The 25832-nt window shown below is 43.6% G+C and overlaps 2 protein-coding genes across 2 annotated transcripts; both read right to left on the minus strand.

The window, feature by feature from the left end:
• Positions 1-927: 927 nt before the first annotated feature.
• hoxb7a (homeobox B7a) lies at positions 928-6982 on the minus strand. The gene is made up of 2 exons (XM_034540199.1): positions 6405-6982; positions 928-1219 (listed from the first exon to the last, which is right to left on the minus strand). Exons 1-2 carry the CDS (start codon positions 6922-6924, stop codon positions 933-935), a joined length of 807 nt encoding a protein of 268 aa, XP_034396090.1. The 5' UTR covers positions 6925-6982; the 3' UTR covers positions 928-932.
• Positions 6983-10218: 3236 nt separating this feature from the next.
• Positions 10219-16746, minus strand: hoxb8a (homeobox B8a). The gene is made up of 2 exons (XM_034540198.1): positions 16314-16746; positions 10219-10643 (listed from the first exon to the last, which is right to left on the minus strand). The coding sequence occupies exons 1-2, from the start codon at positions 16744-16746 to the stop codon at positions 10219-10221; spliced, it is 858 nt and encodes a 285-aa protein (XP_034396089.1).
• Between the last annotated feature and the right edge of the window lie 9086 nt (positions 16747-25832).

Raw genomic sequence — 25832 nt, forward strand, 5'->3', positions numbered from 1 at the left:
GGTTGTGAAGAGGTTCTATCTTCCAACGGAACCTCTAACTAAAGAGCACGTGAAACAGCTGCGACCATTTACACATGGACTCATCTAAAAGATATGACCACACATTCATTGCAGTTAAAGTATTATTTTAATTTTATTGAACGTTTATTTTCATCATTTAAAAAAAAAAAATGTACATGTGCATATAGTCTGAAGATGTAACCGGGCCACATGAACACCGATGCAGAAACAGATCATTAATACTCAGCATATTGCATATTTAAAAACCACAAACACATTATTGAGTCAGATCCAAAATCTACTTCAAACTAACGCAGACAGGAAGCCATGTTCAATGGATTATAAACAAACAAGATACAACCCATGTATTCAGTCATATTGAGCACATGCACACGTCATATCTTTAACACTAAGACCGATTCAGAAATATGGGTCATAGATTACTTCTTTTTTTTGCAAGAAAACTGAATGGAGGACAAATGATTTAGTAAAACATCATTAGGACCATAATAGATCTCCAATTTACAGAAAGAATAATGACGTTCATAATTATTTTGTGAATGCTTTGAAAACTCAGAACATTGTGCAGTTTTGTGGGCGTGGTTCTGCTGTACTTCTAAAGAGGTGAAGTTCCGATAAACATATGCTTATAATGGAAATATGATCCCACTCACAGTACACATTTTTCTAACAATCATATCCAGCTTCGTATATACGCAGAAAATCTCTCCCAACATCAGTTATGATTTTGTTTTTAAAAGTACAAGAAGCTACAACGTCCCGATGACGTTAGTCTTCAATAGGTGGTCCACATATTTAAAATCATTAGATGTAAAAGTGCACGTTAGGATTTGTTTGAAGTGTTCCTATGCTCATAGGAACGGAAATACTTTTTAAATATTGACTTCATAGAGAAAGAAAGAGCCAAAGTGTCACTCTTCCTCCTCCTCCTCCTCCACCTCCTCCTCAGCCCCCTCCTCTTCTCCAGTCGTCGGTAACGCCGCCGTCGGGGAGCCGCCCTTCGTCGCCTGGTTCTCCTTCTTCCACTTCATCCGCCGGTTCTGGAACCAGATCTTGATCTGCCGCTCCGTGAGCAGGAGCGCGTGCGCCACCTCCACCCGCCGCCGCCGCGTGAGGTACCGGCTATAGTGGAACTCCTTCTCCAGCTCGAGCGTCTGGTGGCGCGTGTACGTCTGCCGCCCGCGCCTCCTGTCGACACCTGCGCACGTGAGGACGCAGGTTATACCACGGATGAATCAGGAATAACTGTAGCTATAACAACAATATCTTGGGTTATGGGATATTTGTTGTATTTTTTATGTTTGACAACAAATATGTGAACGTTGTTAGGTTGAATTCATCACTTGATATGTGTTTTTATTTCTTTTGTATTATTATTATTATTGATTGATTTTTTTCCTCACCAAGGGGTTTTCTTGTTTACGGATCTGTTCAATTATTAGCCATTTTGTTAAAGACAAAGGAATGGTAGAGGCATTATGATTAAACAGTTTATAAGTCAAAATTCAAATCCTAATATGTTGTTAGAAAGGGACAAAGTGCAGCTATATTCAGAGCTTCCACAAACTACTGAATTATCAGGAATAGTGTTGCTCCCTATATCACGTGTCATCATATTTCAAATGAGAATAATCAAAACATGTCATTCATCCAAACATATTGCATTTTCTAGCAATTTAGCAATATGATAAAACATGTTCAACCCGTCTCAATCCATAACTCTAATATTTGGACCATTTGCACACAGATTTAACATAACAAACACTTTCAACCCCTGAACGTCCTCTTGGTATTTTGGGGTGTTCACGCTAACTTGGCTGCCACTTGTTGTCACCTCCACTTCCTGGCCAACACGTTTAGTAAACACCATAAAGCAGTTACTAAAGGATGTGGCTCAACTGTTGGTTCAGCTGCAGTCGGTCTGGCCGGGTGTTCGATGCTGCCCTCGTGCACTCAAAGGAGGTTGAAGCAGCTTTGAATTAACTTTATAAATTGAAGGGGAATTTAAGATGAAGAAGTGGTGTTTAATGCATTTAGATATATATATACATTAAATTACACCTGCTAGAATTTAGATATACACAACGTATATTTATTTACACCATGTGTGTTTATATTTACACTACATGTATTTATATTTACACTATATGCATTTATATTTACACTGCATGCATTTATATTTAAACTACATGTATTTATGTTTAAACTATATGCAATTTTATTTACACATACCAATATTTATATTTTGACTCTTGACTGTAATTTTCTTTACACTACCTGTATTTATAAATAAACTACTTGTGGTCATGTGTTATATAAATAAATAAATAAAATGATACATATTTACAAAAATATTAAATATAAATAAATGAAATAATAAACATTTACAAAAAAGACAAATATATATATATATATATATATATTAATTTTATCTCTTTCTGTCACTTGCTGAGAGTCAGACTGCTACAGTGTTGGAGCATCACTATAAAGAGGAAAAAGTAGAAAAAGAAATCTCTGTTGCTCCTCCTGTGAAATGTGCATGAGTCAGCCATTGATTAAGGACAGCAGAGAGCATGGTGACCTTCTGCCTTCACAAGGTCATGCAGCACCTGAAGGAAGGAGAAACTGATCACATGTTCACAACTCGGAGGTCGTGGTGTCCCGTGTAAAAAGTAAAAGCAGAATATTTGTGTGAGTTGGTGCAAAGCAGAGCTGTGGATGCTGGAGCATATTAATAACCCGGACGCCTCTTCACACAACTGATGAAATACACCGGGTTTGTACATTGGTCCACTATGGGACCTTTAACTTTTCACACTGCAATAGAAAACGCTGCTCTTGTGTCTGTGCTCGTTACGGCATGAGCTGCTGAGTGAGGCCTTGTCCATGATGGAGGGTTGTGTGTAGAGCAGAGAGGACACACACAGCTGAGAGCGTCATCTGATGGACAACCTTCAGTCTAAATATCTTTGAGTAATAGCTGCCATGATTTGGATAGATCTTTTTTTCTGAAATCTGATATTTGGATATGCATATGAGGCACTGTCTTGTCAAATAAGTATAAATCTAAATACCTTTGAAATTAGATGAAGACAGGTTTAAAAGATTGTGCTATAGTGGACATGTTAGACTCAAGTTAAAACATACCATCAACAGCCACCAAAAAAACAAAACATTTTCACCATGTTTTTTAATAAAAGCTTGCATAATTCTGTTGAATAAACAAACGCTAGAAACAAGTTGGGAATATAGAGAGGAAGGAAAGTGGAACGTTTGTTGGATGTAAGAGAAGTGGAGATTTCTGGATTAGTCAGATAAACATTTTAAGTTATGTTTTGTAATTATTAATTACATATATTTTAAGACACTATAGGTCACTAGGGAACTGATATTGATAATGATCCAGCTCCATGCACTCAGGCCACCCAGAATGCAGTGTGTTTAACAACGTCTGAGGAGGATAATAAAGCTTTAGTATGGCTTATAAAAATATTTATTCTATTTATTTACCAACTGTTTCTCTCTTTTTCCTTCTCTCTCTCCCACACACACACCGACACATGTAGAGTGTTTTGTCTCTTTACTTTTATTACAGTATTCTATTAATTGCCAAATACATATGGGGCGTTAAAATACATATTCTTTCATATGTGTGTGATAAAAACACGTTTCCAAATCATTCTAAACGGAGCTTATTCTCTTGAGAAAAAATCAAACTTGAATATAATAAAACTAGAAACTGTTACAACGCGTGCACGTTCCAGCTCAATCATATTCAAAGTTGTGCACTTGCATTCTCATTCATGTAATGAGTGTTTTATTTTGAAATGTCTTCAGTGCTTTTATAGCTTGCATTAGATGTATTTACTCACGATCAGGGTTCTCTGCAGCATACAGTTTTCCTCCTCGTGCAGATTTTTGGCGCGTGAGCGTCTGTGCGCGTTCGTGAGCGCGCCCCGGTTTATCGAACGCAGCGGCCGGTATGTGTGGGTGACCGAGTGTCAGCAGCGGGGAAGTGTGCGTGATTGAGTGTGCCTAAGTGTGTGTGCTTATCTGTGCGCCACTTCCTTTCCTGCTGCACAGCGAGGCGTGCGTGTGTGTGTGCGTGTGTGTATGCGTGTGTGTGCGCGTGTGCGTGTGTGTGTGTACGTGTGCATTGGTAATATTTTTCTGCTCTCGCGCTGTCGGCGGTGATTTGTTCGCGCTCGAGTTGGAATTCTCTGGCAATCAACAAGAAGGGATTGTATTGTGCTACGCACACACACACACATACACAAACATACACACACACACACATACACACACACACACACACACATGTGATAGACCAAAAGTGTATGTCTGTGCACGTGCGCGTCCCTGTTACAGCTCGAGCGTCTGCTTTAATAAGGGCCCATGCGTTTCTTTTATTCGCCGCTGTTAACTGGAACATCCGGGACTTTTCCCCCCAATCAACTTTCTAAGCCCTGGACTGGAATCGGATCTAAATTAAAATCTATAAATTCATTAAACAGACCGGTTGGTTCAACCCCGTCAAACCCCTACCTACACAGGGACATAGTAATTATACGTGAATACAACACGCACACTCTCTGGAGAGAGGAGGGAGGGTAACACCTGAGTGTGGGCCTGTTGTATTCACATATTTTATATTGTTTTGTAATCATACACAAAGCATTGTTACTCCTTAACGTTGCCTTTTGTTTATGTTGTATTAATATGATGCTATGATGCTTTTTTTTGTCAATAAATGATTCTCTTTTTGCAAAATGTTACCCTCATATCAAGGTCATGAGTGTAAAACTTAGTTTTAATATGTATTGCCTTTTCGGCTCTGTTTTTTTTCCCCAAAACAAAAGCCCCAAACAAATTAGCTTCATAGAAAATAACACACTTATAAATTCATGATGCATGATGATTTCCTTTTCTCTCTTTATCACACAGCACTCGTGGACCTTTGCCGAGTTCACTTTCTATCACACACAAACACACGCACACACACACGCACGCACACACGCACACAGGGGGACCCGAGGATGGTGAGGTGATTGAAATTAATGAGAAAGCCTGCAGCGACGACGAGGAGCCGTCCAGGAGCTGCCAGGAGGCGCCTGCTAATGAGGAGGAACCTGATTTCTCCAACACTATGTTCTGAGTGACTGAGTCTTCTGCTGGAGACAACAAAGAATTACACTGAATGGAAAAAAGCTACCTGATTATCTTTTAGATGTTGAGTAAATGGACCGTTTGTCCCCTCAAATTAACCCCATTTACGCACACAATAATTCATATTGCACTGAATATATACAAGCGCGCGCAAGGCGTATACACTCCCCCATTCACGAGCTTTAGACGCAGAAAGCGTTCGCGTCTCCTTCCTGGTTCCACGTTGCTGTTTTTGAGAGAAACATCTTGTTTACGCGCGTTTTACGCACAGACACTCACAGCAGTTCCCAGTTTTTACGCGCTGCCACTCAGTAGTGTGTGTGCGTGTGTGTGCGTGTGTGTGTGTGTGTGCGTGTGTGTGCGTGTGTGTGCGTGTGTGTTCGTGTGTGTGTGTGTGTGTGTGTGTGTGTGCGTGTTTTGGTTCGAGGCCCCGCGTCCATTCAGCATCCAGCCCGCTGCTGTAGCACAAAAGCCGCTTTTACAATCGGGGGAAAAGGGCAGGCATTCAGAGATCAAACCCATCTGCTAATTTATAGTGTTTATAGTTTTTTATCGGATCGTGGGTGACGGTACAATGGCACAATGGGCTTTTCAGCGGTGCCAGATAGCATTGACAGAGAAACACAAGGCTATCGGGACAGCGAGGCCGCGCTGAGCAGCAGCCCCACACTGAATATGAGCGATAACCGCGAGCCACCGAGGGACGACTTTCTCTGGAGGCTTTTTTTCAAACGACTTGGGATAATACTCCAGCACCCCTGCGCTCCCCTTTCCCCTCCTCAAACACAATAACACCTAATGAATATTCACCGAGTCTTAAATTATGGTTTTATGGAGGTAGCAGAGCCATAAAATATCTGCAAAGAGAGAGAGAGAGAGAGGTTGTAAAAAATAAAAAAGAGAAGCAGAGAGAAAGAGACAGACAGGAATAGTTCAGCTACCGGCAGTGGCCGCTGCGCAACCGGGCCAACAGTTTAAAGAGCGATTAACGTAATTATTGGGTCGAACTAATACCACCCCCACCCCTTCTCTCTCTCTCTCTCTCTCTCTCTCTCTCTCTCTCTTTCACATGCACACCACCAACCCACAACCCCTTTTCTCACCCCCTCTTTACCCAAATCCCTCCCTCACCGCTCTCTCCAACTCACCTCACAGAGGCCTCGCTAATGATCTCTCATAACTTATTCTATTCCCATCCCTTTCCTCCCTCTCCTCACCTGAGCTTCTCATCCAGGGGTAAATACGTGGCTCCTCCTCGTTTAACTGCCACTGCTGCTGCTCCGGGCAACTCTGCCTCCTGCAGGGCGGCTCAAAGAGACCGGCCAGCGTGCAGAGCTGAGACCGACCGGGAAACCGCTCCGTGGCGCATCCCTGCGGGGAGGAGCTCTGTGGACCGGCTGCGCACACTTCAACGGGCTCGGAAGGCTGCGCGCTGGGCCGGGCGCTCCCGCCGCTCCGGTTCAGAGACCAACAGAGTGACGAGGAGGAACAGGAGGGGATGAAGGACGAGGAAGAACTTGAAGAAATGGAGGAGGGAGGGAGAGGGCGACCTCTCCCACCGGCCGCATGGAGGTGATATCCGCTGGACACGAGGGCGCACGAAGAAGAAGCTGCGGTAGCAGTGGGAGAAGTCGGGACGGGAGAAGTTAGATGGTCTGCGAAGAGAAGAGTGGAGCAGCTCGTGGCGGCTCGATGGTATTTGGAAAACAGCGCGTTGGCGAAGTCGAGCGAACTCATAATTTGGCGCCGGTGATTTGTAGGCCCGGGGCGCTTTATGTCCACTTTTTTTTTACGAGGCACCGTGAATTATCGGTGGAGCATTACTGTCTCGATTTACACCAAAAAAAAAGAAAACACCCCACCCACTCTCCTCCACCCCTCCCTTGCAGACCACGTGACGAAGTGTCCATGTGATTTCAAGATGCCCAATGGCCGACGGGGCAAGGAGAAGCAATATTACAGAAGCAATATTACAGAAGCAATATTACAGCGGTAGAAATTAGAAGTGACCAATGTAAACACACACACAGCAGTCCAATCTATATGATACAATCAATACGCAGCAGCTCAGAACGTGTCCACTAATCACCGTGCGCCGAGCTCCGAAGTAAAAACGTCTGAGGCTGACACACTTCTTTTCTGTCCTTCTTGCTGGGTTGGAAAACGGGTGAAGTCGTGCGCAAAATAATAAAATAAAAAAACAAGCGGCATTATATGTGATATTGATTAGACTTGGAATGGAATGGCTCTGGACACGTGCGTAAAGTTGCCGAGAAAAACGAAAAGAGAAGATGGATTTCCCCTCAATTAAAAGAAAACAACCCGTCGTCTCATCACGCTTTGTGGAGACCACACATGGAGAAGAAAGAGTCCCACTGTCGTTCACTCCCATTGTACAATGTGCCGCTGCTGACGTCACGGCAGACAGACGGACTCGGAGCGTATTAACAGCGTTACAGCGGAGCGCGACGTGTTTTCGCTGTGAAAGATCAGGATGCAGTAACTCTCACAGCGAGAGACTGCAGCTGCGAATCCAATCCAAACATAAAGACCTACATGTTTAATATGTATCACTATTGAGTTCTTGGAGTATTGCAGTATTACAGCTGTAAGCTCCGCAAACAAAGCTTGAATGTCAATGAACACATTATGATGCCCTCCGGCAACAGAAGAACAACAATAGGAAACTGCTGCTGGTTTTCCAGATAAACCGCCGCTTTCCTTTGACTTCGGGTCGGGCTTGGCCCCGGACCTGCCCGCAGGCAGAGGAGAAAACTCACCTGGCCGCGCAGGTGCGCAGGACCGCTCTCAGATCCGTGCCCGTGACGTTGACCTTTCCCCACCAACGCGGTTTCAGAAGGGTGCAATCTCTGTGCACCGAGTGTAATGTTTAACAGGCCGAAGTCATGCGTGCGTAAAAAAACATCCAGTTTTCTATTTTTATTTCTAACTGATGTGGCGCAGTGAAAGTGTAAACTCCACTTGATATACACTTTATATATATATATATATATATATATATATATATATATATATATATATATATAAATATATATATATATGCGCGTAACATCTTGTCTGCTCGACAAGAATCACAGATGTGTCCACAAGGTATTTCTTTTTCTCCACATGAAGCTCAAGCTTCATTTAGTTCCTTCCTCCTTTTATTTACCTTTTTGCAAAGCACTTTGGTTATGAAAGGTGCATGCATATAAAGAAAAAATCTGATTATTGTTAGTATTCATGTTTCTATGTTGGCTTTTTACGCAAGTTTGTTTAAGGCCAGTTTTAGTCCATCTTGTGGCCTTGCCTTTTAGAACAGAGCTGTAAGTAATGTATTATTGTTATACAGTGCTCACGTAGTGCACATTCAAGCTGCGTGTTACAAAATCACTTGAAACCACTTTGGGCATCTCTCTTTAAATCTGTGTCGTTCCTCAATTTCATGGAAGTGTGAAACATATAATATTGTTCCTCTTGACCTTGAGTTGTCAGTCTACACTGTCAATAGGCATTGCAACATAAAACCGAACTGCATCATTGTGCACCACAATGCTACTTTTGGGGGGAGACACTCCAAAGTCCAGCTCATGGAGACAGATACACGTGCGTAAATACGCACGCTGGGTGGTGTTTGATCTCTCCAGATGGAAACAATCCAACCTCAAGTCGTCAACGTGATGATGATGGAAGGCAGTGTAATAGTGAATGTAGAGGGCTGTAATAATGTAAGTGGAAGTGACTGACCGGTCACCGGTCATAAATAAAGTGTTTTTTGGATATGTTGTTTTAAGAGGAGATTTCGGGGCTTAAATGTTTGGCCTCCTGAACTGAACGGTTTTATCAGTCTGGGTGCTGACAGTGAGGCGAGAGAGAGGGAAGGGAATGAGGAAGGAGGCGAGGGAGGAAAAGAAAGGGCGGAGAAGGAGAAAAGTGTGGATGAGCAGCTTGCTTCATTTCCCACTCTGTTTGATCCCAGACAGCTGACTTCTTTCTTCTTCTGTAACAATTGAGTGAAACCCATGTTGGTCATGAAATCAGCCGTCAACACTCAACAAAATCTGCTTCACATTAAACGCAGAATGCAACACGTTTTATTACATTTTTCCTCGTTTTTTATTTTTATGAATGTTCTCTCTCTCTCACTCTCTCTTTCTCTCTTTTTTTATCTGCACTGTGCGCATGCTTTTTACCCCAAAAAAGGGGAAAAAAAGGGAAGACAACATAAAACAAAACACCATCAATCAAAAAACGAACTAAAACGACAATTAGAGTGTAAAAAAGAGACCCGACCTACTAAAACGGCATAAATAGGCAGTTTCATGTTGTTGGAAATTTCATTAATTGCAAAGGCATCATCACCATCATTAATCATCAATCAATCAATCATTGCCAGAACAACAACAACAACAACAACATTGAGTGTGAGAAGTACAGTAAAAAGTGCACCATCATCATTTTTTAACTTAAAAACTATACAGCTGCCAAAGATAAAATTGTTAATGATAAACTTCTAACAATATAGAAATGTTTCCACGATAATTGTTCCACAAAGAAAGGAAGCTATTCTTTTTTTTTTTTTCAAACACTAGAGTAGACTATGTTGGGTTGACTCCGCTAGATCCACCGCCCATCAGTGTGCGTGTGCGTGTGTGTGTGTGTGCATGCGTGTCTCGGTGTGTGTGCGTGTGTGTGTGTGTGTGTGTGTGTGTGTGTGTGTATGCATGCGTGTCTCTGTGTCTGCTGTCTGTGTGTGTGTTCTTTAGTTTTTAAGTTCACTTTCTTGCGTCCTTGTTTTCCCGTGGTTACAGTCAGCAGGAGACAGAGGCGGAGCCCCTTTCAGTCCGTCCCGGCTCGCCGGTCGCCATTTTGGAGACTCAAGTTCCTTCTCCTTCAATTGAATTGTGGAGACAGCGCAGCAGTCCAGTGGCCTTAATAAAGACGTAAACAGCCCCCCTCCCACACCCCAACGTGTCCGGACACTTACGCCCTCCACCCCCACCCCCTCTCCAAATGACACCGCTTCCCTTCCTACATCTGCTTGTGAGTTTTCTCGCAGCAGTCCTCGTTCACGGAGGCCTGTGATCCCGCCGTGCCCGCCACCGCCACCGGCACCGCCACCGCGCCTCCTCCGCCTCCTCCTCCCTCACCACCGCCTTCGCCGCCTTCGCCACCTTCGCTCCCGCCGCCGTCCCGAAACTCCTTCTCCCTCCGCTCCCTCTCCACCGCCTCCTGCTCGGTCTTGCTGCTGGGAAACTTGTCCTTGTTGTTCTCCTTCTTCCACTTCATCCTCCGGTTCTGGAACCAGATCTTCACCTGCCGCTCCGTCAGCGCCAGCGCGTGCGACACCTCGATGCGGCGCTTCCGGGTCAGATAGGGGTTGAACAGGAACTCCTTCTCCAGCTCCAGGGTCTGGTAGCGGCTGTAGGTCTGCCGGCCCCGCCGCCTGCCCGCTGCTACAGGGGGGAGAGGGGGGAGGAGGGGGGCATTATTAGAGGCAGAACTCTACCCTCTTGCATCTTGGTGGTCGCTGGCCACCGTTCATATATTTATAGTCCTATCAGAAGTTGGCATAACACTGGTTCATTCCACAAAAAGCCAATATACGATATAAAGGAAAGAGATTATAACACGTTTTGTTCAGCTATATTATTTTCACAAATTAACACCACTTTTATGATTGCATAAGTAAAAGGCTAATATTAGGCTATAACAGAACTACACCACAGTCACATGACCACAAATCGACTGGTGTGATGACATGTTAGTCTCATTTAGCCACATGTTAGCAACCGCCTTTTTGAGACACGTAAAAGCCTATAATGCCACGAGCGGTGTAAACGTTGTAAAACAAAACGTTAAGATATTATTTCAAGTATTTAACCAAAAGAAAACATAAAAAAGACCAACTGACAGCACTCGTTGGACCCCGTAGGTGAAACATATAATGTTCCACTTAATTAGAAATGCTTGAGGTTATGACTGCAGGGATGACGTGTTTCTGGTGGCCAACCCTGGAAGCTATTAAGCATCGCACTGGTTCCCTGATGGGATTTCAGATGAAAAACTCTGTGATCAGGTGATGATTCACTTTTTGTTGAGCAAGATGATTTCCCCAAAAGAACAAACACTTTTATGACTTTTGAAGCGCAAACATAATCAGCAGAAATAAAGCGAGTCGGCGTGAAGACGTTTTGTTGTCTCTTTCAGGCACTTGTTAGCAAAAGCTTCTAAATTCACGATGTTGCATGACTCAGTCCTGCACCATGTTGGCTACTTCTGACCAAACAAGCATATCGGTCGTATAGCTAGTATCACTATTAAACATCATTTTTTAACATTTTGAGAGAAGACATGTCAAATCAACATTAATAATATTCACTGAATAATCACTGCTTTTTATTAAAGATGTCAATCTGGGGATTATTTTTACAATTGATATTGTAATCAAAAATATTTATAAATGACGTTATCAAGAGTCCAAAATGCTGAGATACTCTATAACTTATATATGTTTAGATCCCAAATAAATGTGTACAAAATGTTGCTTTGGATGAAATTTGTGTTTTCCTTCTTATATTACAATGTAATAACGTAGTAATAACTTGTGAAAAAAGAATTTCACACTTCTAGTTTAGTATGTGGTTTGTAAAAAGGGTTATCCTCATGTGATTTTATTGTTCAGGGGTCTTATTGCACATGCGCTCTCACACACAACATTGGCACGCAGCACACCAACACACATACACACAGACATAACACATAGGTACACACACACACAACATAAGCACACACACACACACACACACACACACACACACACTCCCAGGGTCCAATCCACCAGGAACTCTACAGCAAAACACCATCAGTTAATTGCAGTTCATAACATTAAAAAACTATTTCATATAACAGAGACAAATACCGAGCACTTACAGAGGTGCACATGAATATTTGATGCTGTAAATACATCATGAACACTTTTCAAAAGGGAAAAATGATCCCGCACTGCGAAGCACGAGACAGAGAGAGAGAGAGAGAGAGAGAGAGAGAGAGAGAGAGAGAGAGAGAGAGAGAGAGAGAGAGAGTTGCCTTTAAATAAGTAAAACTTTTAATTAGAAGAGGTGCACACACTGCAAAGTGAAGATGAAGCCTTGAACCAGTTAATGGTTTTTCTTCTGCTGCTTTTCATCTCTGTTTTCAGCACATGTTAAAAAAAGAAAAGGAACCAGCGCGCATGCAGAGGAGCCTGCAGTCGCAATATAAAAACCATAAATACTTAATGAACGCACACAGGTTCAGACAGTGTGCGTTCTGCACACAACAACGGACGTGTGCGTTCATTAAGTGGGAGAAAAACCTGCACGATTTTTCAATTAATAAGCTGTTAAACATCTTTACCGGCATTTTATGAACCAAAGGAGGACAGGCAGGGTAACCTTGCAACCAATTTTGTTTTTGAAAATATATTTCCCACACGCAGTATTCAATCGAACTGGATGATACTACAATTATAAATGATTAAAATAGCAACATTTTCCAAATTGGCATTGAAAATATAAATACTTTTATTGATTTTGTTTGTAAGAAATATGCCGAAGTGTAGAAGTTATTTCAGATTAAAAAGGGCGAGAGAAAAAACACAATTAAGTAGTTTACACATTTGGGACATTTGTGTAGCTAAATGATTATCCACCCATGAAAGTGTTTGTTTTCCTCCTTGATTATTATAAAATAAATCAAAATTTAAAAATATTTATATACAGTATATGCCACCATGATCATGATATATATATGATATAAAATATGTATATATTATATATATTAAACGTCTGCTGCTTCAAAATGACTGATCTAAAGAGAAATTCAGATGTTGCATGCTCGGATTGTTTAGCATTAATTAAAATATGCCCTGTAAATTAAAGAAGAAAGACCACACGGACACAGACACACACACACACACACACACACACACACACACACGCACACACACACACACACACACACACACACACACACACACTCACACACACACACACACACACTCCTTGCCAGACAGTAAAGTTTCAGGATTAAATTAAGGAAGGTAACGACTTCAATGGAAGCGCATGTACGTTTTATATTTTATATTTACAATGATCTCATTGGAAGGGTATCTCGATCCATTATATATATATATATATATATATTTAAAATATATATATATATATATATATTTAATATATATATATATATATATTTAGTATATATATATAATATATATATATGTATATTATATATACATATATATGCATGTATACCACAAATACTTAAAAAATGCTGTGACTCCCGTGCTCCCACTTTTCCACGTCTCTGAGCCCATTATGGCAAAGCAGCCACGGGAAGCAGACAAGGGAGTCTTTATGGAAATGCGCGGACGTGTAAGTGATGTGAGTGTCTTGTATGTGTTATCTGTCACGGGCCCGGCGCCGTGATTTCGTGCTGTGGGGACTAAAAAGTGAAGCCGGCGCCACATTCGGCGCTGTCACATGCAGCCATGAATTAAAGGGATGAAATGACAGCGCGGACGCCTCGATGGGAGATGTTCGTTTCTTTTGACGGTGAATCTGAACCTCCGGTTCACTCGACGGTATTCGCTTCTCTCCAAACTCATACAGCTTCAGTGTGAGGGATAAATCCAACAATTTGTATAATTTATTTTCTTCTCTGACGGTCTGGGAAAATGTTACACGCCTTGCAACGTTTTTAAGACCTGTTATATATGAAACCTTTTACGGAGCCAATTAGATGAGCCCTAAACAAACGCGCTGTAGTTGGCAGTTGACATTTTGGAGGAAGGAGAAACGAGGTTTCCACTCGACTGAAGAGATGCGGAGGCAGAGGACACTGGTGCCATCACTCTGCCACCTAATCACATTTCATTCTGTTGTCTGTTGTTTTATATATTATATTTAAGTCACTATCGTAAAAACGTCTCATAGGCTGTAGCTTGGGGTGGGGGGAGTAGGGGGCTCGTGCGGATCTCGAGATCCTATCCGCTGAGTGGGAGCCTCCATGCAGCATGAAAGGTGTGGAGGAGGCGAGATCCCACTTTATAGAACAAATTATTAAACGCAAACCCCCTCGTTAAAGGGGGATTTCCGCGAGAGGCCCGTCGGCCTATCCCGACCCCCTCCCCTCCTCCTGCTAATAAATCCTAAGAACCAAGTCATCTAATCAAACTGGGCCCGGACTGTAACTGTGCGCGTATGCAGTATCGGACTTGAAGCGCCGGGTTTCCTATTTTGGCTTTTTTATTTTGCCCCGAACCCGGGGGCCGGGGGCTTTAAAAGATGTAGATTGTCACAATTTACAGGCCAACAGGAACGCAGATCAACACACACACGCACACTGCTGGGTGGTGGTGGTGGTGTGTGTGTGTGTGCGTGTGTGTGCGTGTGTGTGTGCGTGTGCGTGTGTGTGTGTGTGTGTGTGGGGGGGGGGGGGGGGGGGGGGGGGGGTTACTGAGGGAAAAAATATATATCGTGCGTAAACGTGAATTAAGGATCATTATTATTATCACCGCTGTCTGTAACAGGTGTGAGTCTGATATAAATGGGGAAATGAAATCAGCTCGAGGTGAAAATACAGAACTGTTTTTAAAATTAGTATTATTTATTTCTATTTTACCATCAAAATCATGAAGCCACAAAAGTCCTGTAAAGGCTATATAACCCGACTGCTGTCCCAAAAAAATACAACCGAGAACCGAAGCAATAAAGTCTTTCTCTCTCTCACACACACACACACACACACACACACACACGCACACACACACACACACGCACACACACACGCACGCACACACACACACACTCACACACACACACACACACGCACACACAGCGCGGCCCAAGAAATATGGGCTCAAACTAAATAGGCTACTATACATGTCAATCCGCTCTCTCTCTCTCTCAGTCCGTCTACCTGCAAGTCTATGTCTCTCTACCACCACGGCGCCTCTCTTGCGTAATCCTTCTTGTCGGTGGAGTTGGTTTTTAAGACGTCGATTATAAACTCGGTTTCTCTGTAATGCAAATACATATATTTATTGTTCTCGCTCATGAATCACATTCCTTTAAGATTTATGATCGGATCGAGTCGAACCAATCGGGGGCCTGATCCATATTCACAGGCTGGTCGCGCAGCCACAAAGACCACTAAGTGTTCACACACACACGCACACACTCACACGCGCGCGCTCAGTACACAAAAGCAAGACAGCTTCAATCTGAACCACACGGACAATACACTTGTGGGATGATTTTGAGTGAGTGGGATCAGACACGGTGAATCCATCCGACTATTTCCCTTCTGTATCTTCTATTATATCTATGCAACCCCACCCCCATTCTCCCTGCCCTATGATTTAACCCTGTGGAGGGACTGGCCACCGTGTTGCCAAATAATCCCGGAGACCACAGACAAGTCGTAAAATCGAGAAAAAAAGGGCAGTAAAAGCTTAACCGGGTCATGTCTGTGTGCGGCTTGAAATAACTACTTCCAACAACTCTTTCCCATCTGCTCCAAGCAGGGGTTTCTAATATTTGGAGCTGGTGGTGGGGCGGGAGGCTGGTGGTGGTGGTGGTGGTGGTGGTGGGGGGTCTCCCTAGCAGGCCCCCCTCCCCTCTCTCTCTCTCTCTCTCTCTCTCTCCTCCTCTCTCTCTCTCTTTGTGTCTCTCTGTCTCTCTACCGTCTCTCGCCTGTCTGACTGCTTTCTCTCTCCCCCTCTCCGGGCTTCCTATCCGGGCTCTTCCCCTCCATTCTCTCACTATATGACCGGGGCAATTAAGCCCTAAAGTCATTGACAAGTTTTGGGGGTGCCAATAAAACCATAAAGGCGTTTTGAGGGCAGGAAGTAAGATTACCCTGCTCAAAGTGCTGCTTTTAAACCGACTTTTCCCCAACTTTCCTCCCCGTGCGTCGAACACTCCCCGCCGTCCTCTCCTGGAGGAGCAGCGTCTTTGCTCCGAGCCAGGACACTCACCTTTCGCCTGAACGAGAAGCGTTGAGGAGGGGGGGGGGGGGGGGGGGGGGGGGGGGGAGAAACAATACTAGTATTTTAAAAGCCAGAGTATCCGTTTGCTCACCTTGCGGCCTCATCCAGGGGAAGAGCTGCGTCGGCGAGGGGCTCTGCTCGGTCCCCTCCGCGTCCTCGGCGCCGAGCCCCGGCGCGCTCCCCAGTTTACAGTCGCTGTACTGGACCAGGTCCGCGTCCTGCGCGCCGAACAGCGTCTGCCGCTGCAGGGCGTCGTATCCGTAGAAGTTGCCCGGCTCGCCGTGGCATGTGACCGCGCAGGGGCTCTGCTGGTACGGGTTGCTGGGCAGCGTTGAGGCGCTGTGGTGGTAGAAGTCCTGGATCTGCGGGGCGTGCTGGAAGGTGGCGCCGGAGCCCGGGCCGTACACCACGGTGGGCCGGCTGCCGGCCAGGTCCTGCGCAAACCCGCACTCGTAGTAGTTCGGACGTAGCGAGTCCCCGCTTTTGTATTTGGAGAAGAGCGAGTTGACGAAATATGAACTCATCTTTTGTGTCGGTGTTTTTTTGTGGTTTCAGTTTGTGTTCGGCTCGGCGGAGTCCGAGAGGCTTCAACTCTTTTCTCCCCTCTATTCTCTTTTTGTTGTTGTTGTTGTTTGGCTTCTTGTCGTGCGGCTCGAGGCAGAGAAACACCGACACGCGAAGACACACGGAGGGGAGGGAGAGAGAGTGTGAGAGGCAGGTCTGCCGCCGGTGTCGGGGACCGTTGTTGTGGTGTTTCCCTTCACGGCCGCAACAGAAGAGCGGTGTGCGGAGCGGCGACGGCAGCCGGCCGGAGCGGTAACAGCGACAACAATCACAACAATCACGACGATTCCATAAAATCTCCGGCGATGAAGAAAAAACAGCAGCAGAAGAGGAAGAAGAAGAAGAAGAAGAGGAAGGATAAGAAGAGGGAGAAGTGGAGGAGGAGGAAGGGCTCGTGCGCATCACAATTCCGGTGTTAGCGCTGTAAGCGGGATTCCTGTCGCGCTCTCAAACGGGTATTCCGTGATTTACTCCTCTGCAAATGAGTTGTTTCATATTTTCTCTCTCTCTCTCTCTCTCTCTCTCTCTCTCTCTCTCTCTCTCTCTCTCTCTCTCTCTCTCTCTCTCTCTCTCTCTCTCTCTTTCTCGCTTGCGCGCGCGCGCTCTCTTCCTCTTCTCTCTCTGCTCCTGGTCCCGGTGTGTGTTTGTGTGTGCGTGTATGTGTGTGTGTCGATTCCAGGGATAATTTGCATCTATTATCAGCTCTTCATCCCATTGGCTTTTCCACGCTAGAAGACGAACGTGCACAAGCGCGCGCACCCACACACATGTCCACATCAAGTCTAATATACTTTATTTTCCTTCTCTTTTTTTCCCCCTTTTTTTTTTCGCCGCGCACGCGCTTTGCAATACTAGATGGTGGTCTCCTGGCTCGAGGAGCTCTGCGAGCCTGCGATAATGCAAAGGGAGTGAGGGAACGAGGGAGGAGAGGATAGGAGGAGGAGGAGGAGGAGGAGGAGGAGGAGAGTGGGTGCAGCATCAAGCGAGAGAGGAGGAGGAGTGGGTGCGTTCGCGTGCGCGTTAATGAGAATTATGCCGCTTGGCATCTGATCGAGTACACGCGCACACACCAACTGATAGTCCAACCAACCAAAAGAAGAAGAGATGGAATGTTTTTTTCACTTTTAAAGTTAGATTGAGGCTGGGTGATGATGGTGCTGGAGTGGTGGGGAAGGGGGTGGGGTAGTATTACATTTAGGGAATCTCTTGCATTAATTGCCCCCCCCCCCTCCCGAATCCCTAAAGGAGAGAGCGTCTATTGGTGCTCGCGAGAGCGAGGCCCGAACATTTCAGGCAGCCTTACAGGAGAAAGCTTCACGCGGACAGAGAGAGAGAGAGAGAGAGAGAGAGAGAGAGAGAGAGAGAGCAGCGCTGCCTAATTGGTATTGGTTTTAACAAGTACCGGCCTATAAATGTAATTGAGGTTTTAAAACCCCGTGTTGTCAGTTTCGTTCTCGTCCTCTCATTCCATTCCGACTGCTGCTCTCTCTCTCTCACACACACACTCACACGCACACACGCACGCACACACACGCACACACTCACAAAATAATAAAAATACAAATAGACGAGCTCCGCGGCCGCATGCTTTCTGATCTTCTTACACTTTCATAAATATGATGTCCATAAACGCGTAAGGGGGACCTGGGAGGGTAATGGGTTTCGGGAGGAAAGCTGTAAACGCTTTAACACACTGTAAAGCTCCAATAAAGGTGGAGGGGCAGTGTGTTGTTATTTCTCTTGCTTGTTTACGTCCTCGCAGCAGATCAACTAAGCAAAACAAAGTTATTGTTGGAGGCCTCATATGTTGCAGCACCCTCCTGACTCACAGACTGCGTTGTGCTAAATCAGCTGATTGTAGGCGCTCGACTTCCAGGAGGAGTAATTGCCGCAGTATTTTCGTAATTTAATTATTTTTATTTCCTATTTACTTTCCCGGAATATGAATATGATCTTTTGTTGGAAACTTCACCCGCGCCGGGTTTTACGCTTCCAATTGAGTGTTTTGCTTATGAGAGCTGTGGTTTGTTTGTACGGTTGTGATGTGATGCACCCACAAATAAAAACAAGTGTGCACGCTCCCTCCTACTGTCAACACACTTACGCACAAGCGTGCGCGCACATGCCGTCAAAGTCAGCTATCGGGTCATTCCTGAAGAACACAAGCGGCCCAAATGAAAACACCATCCTCTGCACTAATTACATCTTCACGCGGATGTGTGTCCGCTGCAGCAGTGCACGTGTACGTGCATGCGTGTAGCTATTCCTCACATTTGTGGGGAAAGTGTTATTGGCTCATTCACACTCAAACGGGTGCGCGCGTCCTTGGTGTGGACTTTCCACTGGGGGGGGCACACACCATTTCCTCACAGTATCCTGCATGTCTATGGGTTATTATTTCCCAAGGTCCCAACACACCCACCCCCCGATACTGATAATGACCTGAAACTGCCTCAAATGTCTGAATGTCCTAAAGCAAAGTCAGAAGAAGAAGTGGCCCAATTCACCTCACTGCTTAAAAGCTCCCTCTTTTAAAAAATGCATTAGGAGGAGGAACACGGCAGGTTTCACCCCCTTTAGAGGAGCATGTGTGCGTGTGCGTGTGTGTGTGAACGAGTCCTCCGTAAAAGGCAGGCGAAGCCTCGGGTGAAGTCTTTTTCTTTTATCGGTGGAGCACGAGCGCCATCAAGCGGTGAGTTACAATAAGGCCGCGGAGGGGAGGGGGGAGGGAGTCGGCCTGTAATGCGGCTTTATGGTTCTATTAAGTCGGCACATAAAGCTATACAAGCTGCTTTAAAATAAAACTGCAGGTTGTAATCGGAGGCCAGGTGCCAGGGCTGATTTGAGGGTTGGAGGAGTCAGTCACGCGCAGAGCTCCGACTGTAAGTCTGCTTTGAACTGAAGAAAACCGCAAATATTGAATTGAAAATTAAGGCAGACAAAGAAATACCTTCTATATTAAACTTAATTGTTTTTTTGTTTTTTATCTCAAGGGGGCCAACAAATTAAACTAACAGCATAATGGATCAACTAAATGTTAATTGTGCACAACGCTTTTTGTATAACGCTGTATCTGTAATTATAGTGGTATTTCCTTTTTAAGCTGAAGCTTTTTCGGCAACCTATGTAACATGAGCACGCACTTTTATCATCACTATATTTAATATTTACGTAATTCTTTTTTTTCCTCAGTCAGAGGCGGCTGTAGCATGTGCAAATACGATGATTATTGCTATATGGATTTGCCCCCTGTCCAGTGAGAGGCAGTTGTGGCATGTGCACATATACTGTATTCCTATATTTAATATTATTATTTTTTAATATATATATATATATATATATATATATATATTTTGCCCAGTCAAAGGCAGCTAAAACATGCAAACTATATTTTTGTGTTGTTTTATTAATTTAGCAATTTATTGTTGTCATTACGTATTATATTATATTATATATTATATATTATATTATATTATATTATATTATATTATATTATATTATATTATATATATTATATTATATTATATTATATTATATTATATTATATTATATTATATTATATTATATTATATTATATTATATTATATTATGTTAAATTATATTATATTATTGTTGCGGTATTTTAGCGAACAACGATGGTTGTACATTTAAATGCATGAAGTAGAGGAAAAAAGACACGAACTGTGCAACAATGAAAGAGAAGACCGAGAAGTGAGACGTGTAACAGCGTGATTCTCCGGTGTCAGTGGAGTCCAACTCCAACCCGGTTTATCACCGCTCATGATCGCTGCTGTTATATTTAGAGGGACCTGGTGTGGTGTGCGTGTGTGTGTGTGTGTGTGTGTGTGTGTGTGTGTGTCTGCGTGCGTGTGTGTGTGTGTGCGTGGGAGTGTGTGTGTGTGTGTGTGTGTGTGTATGTTGCAGATAGCTAAATTACAGGCTGTAACAGACTGTAAAAGTGGTTGTTACTATCTGAAGAGAGCTGCAGCCTCACCGCTGTGCAATATGAACCCTATTAAGCTCTTATGAGGCTGCAAACACGGAGAAGCGAAATAACGCGAGATTTACTAAATGCAATAATAGTAACAACAAATGTAATCCCGCTTGAACCAATACGGGCGTCTGTACTGCGTATTGCGTCTGCTGTGTTTTTAGTGAGCAAGTTCTCTCTCTTTTTGGGAGATCAGATGCACACACACAACCAGGCTGCAAAAAGGGCCAAACAGTCAAAAACCCATAAAACTCCCAAAGCTGAAAAGAGGAGGAGGAGGAGGAGGAGGAGGAGGAGGAGGAGGAAGGAGACTCGCCTATACCTTCCACGTTGCTACCACACAAACCGCAGGAGAAAGAGGGTTATTCCTGCAGGCCTTGTGCCCCCCCCCTCTCTAGAAACGCGCATGATAACATGTAGAAGAAGACGCACACTAATATTTGCTCTCCTCTTCAGTCTTCATCGCCCATCAATATAACCTCCCCCCCCCCCCCCCCCAAATACACACACCACACACACACACACACACACACACACCACACACACACACACACACACACTTTCTTTCGGCGTGTTTGCTTACAGCCGTTTAGTTCTTAACCTTCAGAAATTTATACGCTATAAACTTTATTGCCGTCATATTCTTTTATTGCGCGGCACTGCATTGAATCCTTTTTCTCTCCTCTTGCTCTCCTTTTCCGTCTTTGCTGTTTTTACGACAGTCGGCGGCGGCTTCTTCCAACCCGCCCGCATCCGCTCCCGCATCCCTCATCACCCACCCTGCCCATCCTCGTTTTTTTTCTTTCTTTTTTTTTGTTCCCCGGGAGCTTCGAGGCCCCCGGTGCGTGCAGCACATCCTGCTCCTCTCGTGCTGCTTGTTTCCGTGTTTGAAAATAGGAAGTGTGCAAAAACAAACTGGCGTGCGAAAGAAGAGGAGGAGGAGGAGGAGGAGGAGGGGGGAGGCTGCTGGAGCTTTACTGGCCCAAAGGGAGAAATACCAGCAGCTTTTTCTTTCAAGACAAAGTAAGATAAAACAAATGTAACAAACCCTGGTGGCCTTTTTTCTGACCGCCGGAGTCCGCTCGAGGTTTCACAATTACTGAAGAAATAGATGCGGGAAGACTCATCTCCCCCGTGGAGCTCCACCGGGCGACGCGCTGCAAGAAATCAAACCGGCCTGAGATTTGCGGCTGTGAAACACAACTGCACTGTGAATGCAGATGGATGGGACTCATTGGAGGAAGCGGAGCGCAGGACCGCGTATGGCGCTACCGTAACCGTAACCATTCTCAAACTAATGGCCAACAGGGCCACGCAAATAACACGAGATGTCTGCTGCAAGTTGATATCTTAATTCGAAACTTTAGAGGGGGAGAATGTTAGTTAACCTATTGTTTTTGAATTATTGTTTGCAGTACAAGCAACACTACATTTTATTTCCCCTGTTCTTGCTCTTATTCTTCTTATTGTTTTTGGAATTGTTGGGGTTTGTTTAGAAATAGTTTTCAATAAGGTATTGTACAATCTCAATCCATTGTCCTTTTTATTTTATTTTATTTCATTTATTTATCAGTATCACAACAAGCTGAATTTATTATATTTTATTTAATGTATGTCTAATTAAAAACAGAAATGTCCACTCACTGTTAGATTGATTTATTTCTCGAAAGATTTATTCGTGTGTGTCGGAATAAAAAAGTAGCTGACCTAAAAAATAAATAAACAGACGCAGTTACATTTTAAAATAATGATCATATTTTATTATTTATTACATAAGGCTATGTAATGAGTGAATTATTGGTGCACATGTTGTTTAATTATTACATTTATACTCAATCAGAAGATGCTGTAACATGAGAACATACTTTTACTATTACTATATTTAATCGTATTATTATCATTATTATATATTATATCAGAAGCAGCTGTAAAATGTGCACATAAAGTGATTATTTCTATATTGTGTATTATGATTATTATTAGGTTTTTACACAGTCAAGGAAACTGCATGTATATAACTAAATCTAATGTTAATGTTTTTTATATTAATTATTAATATTATGATTTTGTTCTTCCGAGGCAGCTGTAGCAAGTGATATATAATGTTGGTATTACTATATTGAATAAATAAATATATATATATATATATATATATAGTCAAAGATGCAATATGTATTCAACTATATCTAACAATCCAATGATAATAAAATAATCTTTCATTTCTGCCAAGTCAGGGGCAGATATGATATATGCAGATGCTGTTATTATTACAATATTTTATTTGTATTTATTTTATACTGGTATTATGACTATATTTGATCTTGTTATCATCATACTCCGGCCAATTCACAAGCAGCCGTAGCGTGTGCAGTGCAGCCAGCAGCACTTGGCTCTCCATCCAACTCTTAATGAGTCCAGAATGGCCGATGTGATCTGATTCACACAAGGAACCATAACTCTCTTTGAGGAAAATTATGAATATGAATGATATCCATTGCTGCTTGATGAATTATAGAAGCAGCGCGGTGTATAACAGCTCATTCAGTGTGTGGGGCGGAGGGGAGAGCTGCTCGGGCCCCCACTGAGCTCTCACGTCGGTCCAATCCGGTTATTATAGACTCTGTTTTAATTCGAGGGGATAAAGTGAAGACATATTGGATTGGCCGCGTTCGCCGTTGGTGTAAATATGAATTCAGCCAGCAGCAGCACGTGGCTAGTCTTGGTCGGCCCATACTTTTATAAAATGTCAGTGGAATGATGAGGCCTGCGCCTATTTAGCAGCGCAGCTAAATCACCGCACAAGGAGACGAACCGGATTCTTCCGTTGCCTCTGCAACACATCCAAACCGGATCCAAACCGGATGTGTTCCAGAGAACGAGGGAGGTGTTGTTGCGTGGCGTGACTCTTTCAGCATAACAGCTGCCACCAGACCAGTGGGATGCACTCTGCGGGGATTTGATTAGAAGCAGACGGATCAAGGTTTCTGCTGGAGCCCAGATCATACAGTAACAGACAGTAACGTTATTGATTTTGATATATGTTGGTATGCATTATATGGACTATAAAACAGGGATAACTCCAGCCGGATTGCAGAGCGAGGCGGTTGTAAAAGTACTTTGGCTGATTTTAACGCATGAGCTTGTCTTATGAATGGACACCAATGTGATTTCTACTTCCACTGATATGAAAGACAACACTGGAATGTTTCCTTCCCCCTATAAGTAGTTCTTTGATCAGCACGCTCTGATGCTGCCTCTCTCTTTAACCATAATAGCAGTGACTCTGCCCTTCAGGAGGAGACCGTGATGTCTCCCTGGTGCTCTTTCCGGCTCCATAACTGAAACTCATCCTTGTTTTAACCTGATGTGAATGTGTTGTTGTTGTTGTTGTTGTACGAGGCTCCTGCTCGCTGCATTCTTTTAGATTTACTGTGCACCCCTCACTCTTGCTCAGTCTCTCACACACACACAGACACACGCACACACACAGACACACACATTCACACTCACTCACACACACACACACACACACACACACACACACACACACACACACACAGAGACACACACACACACACACACACACACACAGACACACACACACACTCTCTCACACACACACACACACACTCACACACACACACACACACACACACACTCACTCACAGACACACACACACACACACACACACACACATACACTCACTCACAAACTCATAGTAGTGTGAAGCAGCTTGCAGTTGCAGTCCTTCCCTGGGACAGCGGGACTGAGGCCCCCAGCCCAGTGCAGTGCAGTGTAGGGGCTTCTGGATTTAATGAAGCTCCGACCCCGCTGGACCTCGGAGGAGCACCACAATCATCTGCCATCGAGTCCGCAGATGGTTTATGGGATGGCTTTGTTGGGGCCCGAGCCTTAATCTGCTTGAGTCCAGAGGCCTCTTTTGCTGGGCCCAGCAGTGCGGGGAGAAGCGGGAGGCTGTGCTCAGACCTTTGTAACTCTTTACACCAGAATGGGCTGTTTGTCCTCACTGCTAATACAAAATGTGTCATTGACGAGTGCTGTATGATAAATTAAATAAATGTCATGAAACTTATTTTTGTACGCTTTTATGTAATCATGAAGAAATACAAGAAGATTAGTTTTATACACTGTATATGTCCAAACTACTAGGACTTCTCTTATACATTTCTTCCCACAAAGCATCCATAACAATTAAGTGGTGATAATTTGTCTTGGTGATAATTTGTCTTTGTGTGTTTAAATTAATGTAAACAGAATGTATATGAGTACGTGCATAAGCATTTGTTTAGGCCATTTCATAAGTGTTTATCAATACATGCTTGAATGTTTACCATGACAAATGTTCCCAACAATGTTACAACTTCTAATACTCCTGCTGCCAACCACTAGTGTACGACTACCAATACTCATGCGTCTAACATGGCTAGATTGATTTTAACAACTGCATCTCTATACACTCATATTACAAAAGTAAAGACTTCCCTATGTGCATGACACCGAACACTCCTCATACTATTACTCCTCCTGCAACCGCAGGGATGGGGCTAAGGACACTGTCCTCTGGTCATGTCCTCCGTGGTGATCCTGATCATTTCTAGATTCCATAGCTAAAAAATTGTTGGTATTGTGCTTTAGGGGGAACATTTTTAATTAACCTTTTAAAAACCATGGCCCCCAATTGGGGGCCAATTTACACATTATAGTTAGACTGTGTAAAGCATTACAATAAACATGAGCAAATATATTACATTACATTATTACATTACATTACATGTCATTTAGCTGACGCTTTTATCCAAAGCGACTTACCATGTGCATTCAACCATGAGTACAAACTCAGAACAACAAGAATTGAGAAAGTACAATTGCTTCAATGAAGTTAAACTACATAGTGATGTTGTACATTGAATTAAACAAGATAACTTGCGCTACAATAATAAGTAAGCCATTTCCACACAACTCAAACACCAACTGAAAGAATTATTGAAATATCATAATCATCTTTTTGTCAGGAGTCAGCCCACTCAGCACGT

The sequence above is a fragment of the Cyclopterus lumpus genome, chromosome 8 (genome assembly GCF_009769545.1).
Source record: "Cyclopterus lumpus isolate fCycLum1 chromosome 8, fCycLum1.pri, whole genome shotgun sequence".
NCBI classification, from domain to species: Eukaryota; Metazoa; Chordata; class Actinopteri; order Perciformes; family Cyclopteridae; genus Cyclopterus; species Cyclopterus lumpus.

Bases quoted from the DNA above. Each gene is read 5' to 3' on its own strand.
- hoxb8a (XM_034540198.1), bottom strand. From the start codon at position 16,746: ATGAGTTCATATTTCGTCAACTCGCTCTTCTCCAAATACAAAAGCGGG. The intron at 10,644-16,313 runs GTGAGCAAACGG...TCCCCCCTGTAG, and splicing joins CCCCTGGATGAGGCCGCAAG to CAGCGGGCAGGCGGCGGGGC.
- hoxb7a (XM_034540199.1), bottom strand. From the start codon at position 6,924: ATGAGTTCGCTCGACTTCGCCAACGCGCTGTTTTCCAAATACCATCGA. The intron at 1,220-6,404 runs GTGAGGAGAGGG...TCACGTGCGCAG, and splicing joins CCCCTGGATGAGAAGCTCAG to GTGTCGACAGGAGGCGCGGG.